Genomic DNA, 1,722 nt, shown 5'->3' with positions numbered 1-1,722 from the left:
CGCCGCGGCTGGGGTGGCAGGCGATTGTCGGCATTGTGGTGGGCTGCTTTGTGGCGCTGTCAGTGGGCACAGGGGCCCTTCTCATCTACAAAGCGCGCCAAATTAAGAACGCGCAGGAGGGGCGCGGCGCGTCTGGCGCGAGCAAGCGGCCCTCCGGCCCCGGCGACGTCGAGCGCGGCCCGCGCATGACCAACAGCGGCGGCGGCGCCGCGGGCGGCTACGGCGGGCTTGGCGGAAGCTCTAGGGGCACGGGGCTTCCGGTGGTCTGACGGTGGCGTGTGGTCATCTTGATGGGGTGGAAGGGTGTTTGACCTTCGCGCGCAAGGTTTTGCATTGCAGAATGAGGCTCTACCCACAAGGTGGTTCAGCTGAAGGCTCAGTCATCTTTCGTCTTTGAGCCCTGGGCTTTACCGGCGCACACAATCGGCCTTTTGCTGGAGTTGCGTCGCAGTTTCGCTTTTGTCAACTGCCTCCGCGCGCACCGTGCCGCTTGCATGTGGACAGCCCGCTGCAGTCATATTGCAGCTTGGGGAATGAGTACAAAGGCGCATAGTATTGCGTAATGGCGCCACGATTTGGTGCGGCTGCACCGCCCCGTCACCAAAGTGCATGCTTCGCCCAGGTCAAACCTGGTCAAAATCGGGAGTCCTGTTGACGCTGACGTCCTGCATGACGCACTCATCACACCAACTTCTGCTCTCATAATCATCAGCGTGAAGGGATACAAAGGGGTATATATATAAGGCTATGAAATAGTGCTCCAGGTCAATGAGCGCCTGGCAGCACCAACACCCAGCACTCATGGCACTCCGGACCCAGCTGGCAGAGCAGCCGCCATCTGGCATGGGCATTGAGGTGTCGCATACGGTAAGTCTTCACATTGATACCTCTGCAAATCAAGTGATCGCTGTTTGCTGGCCTCCAGTACCGTATGATTGTCCAGCTTGTCTAGCTTGTCCGGACCCCAGCCCACCCAGCTTGATCCTTGAATCAGCGGGAAATATCTGACCACATTTTTCAAGGCAGCTTTCAAAAAGATCAGAGATGCCTGTGGTGGGTGAAAGCGAGCACCTGGATCATAGAAGCTGGGGGCATGTGGCTTTGCCTATCCCGCTTGGATGCTGTACATGCGTGTAGAATCCATGCGGCTTGCAGGCGGGCACATGCACGACGCGGCGCAGGCGCACAGCATGCGCAGCGGTGCGGAGGGGTCCGTCCCGAGCGTTGCCGCCGCGTGCAGCAGCTTGTTGAGCGGGAGCTCGCCCCCCACACCTCACAGATCTGCCTGGGCCCGGTGTGCGTGCCGCTGCACCTGCTGCTGCCGTTCCTTCTGGGGCTCGCCCATCAGTACGGGTGGCTCACTTTCATCAAGCGGGGTGAGCTGGCCGCAACGGCGCCACCGGCGACCGCGCCTGCGCGCCCCTGAAGGCTGCTGCACACGCCGCCGCCCCGCCCAGCGGGCGGCGCCCCGCCCGACAGCCCTGCGGTGCCGCTGTCGCGGTCGGCGCACCTGCTGCGAGTGTGGGCACGCACCCCCAACCCCACCCCCATCCCCCACGCGCCAACCCCCAGAATGGCTCACGTTCGCGTGGTGGCGGGCGCTGCTCAGGCGCTGGCTGGGCTACCCTGACCCGGCGCCGCCGCAGCCAGGCGGCGCGGCGCGCCCGGCGGGAGCCGCGGCGCCGGCGGCTGAGGACGGGAAGCGGCTGGTCTGTGACGGGG

At 64.1% G+C, this 1,722-nt stretch overlaps 1 protein-coding gene across 1 annotated transcript; it reads left to right on the top strand.

Moving 5' to 3' along the window:
* Nucleotides 1–20: 20 nt before the first annotated feature.
* On the top strand, nt 21–269 carry MNEG_15011 (hypothetical protein; the record flags this gene model as incomplete). Its single annotated transcript, XM_014036519.1, has 1 exon — nt 21–269. A coding segment is annotated over one exon (249 nt), but the record flags the coding sequence as incomplete, so codon positions are not given.
* Nucleotides 270–1,722: the final 1,453 nt, after the last annotated feature.

The sequence above is a fragment of the Monoraphidium neglectum genome (genome assembly GCF_000611645.1).
Source record: "Monoraphidium neglectum strain SAG 48.87 unplaced genomic scaffold scaffold04954, whole genome shotgun sequence".
In the NCBI taxonomy this organism is placed as follows: Eukaryota; Viridiplantae; Chlorophyta; class Chlorophyceae; order Sphaeropleales; family Selenastraceae; genus Monoraphidium; species Monoraphidium neglectum.
The sequence above is the reverse complement of the archived record's forward strand: the minus strand, read 5'-3'. Positions and strand labels throughout refer to the sequence as shown.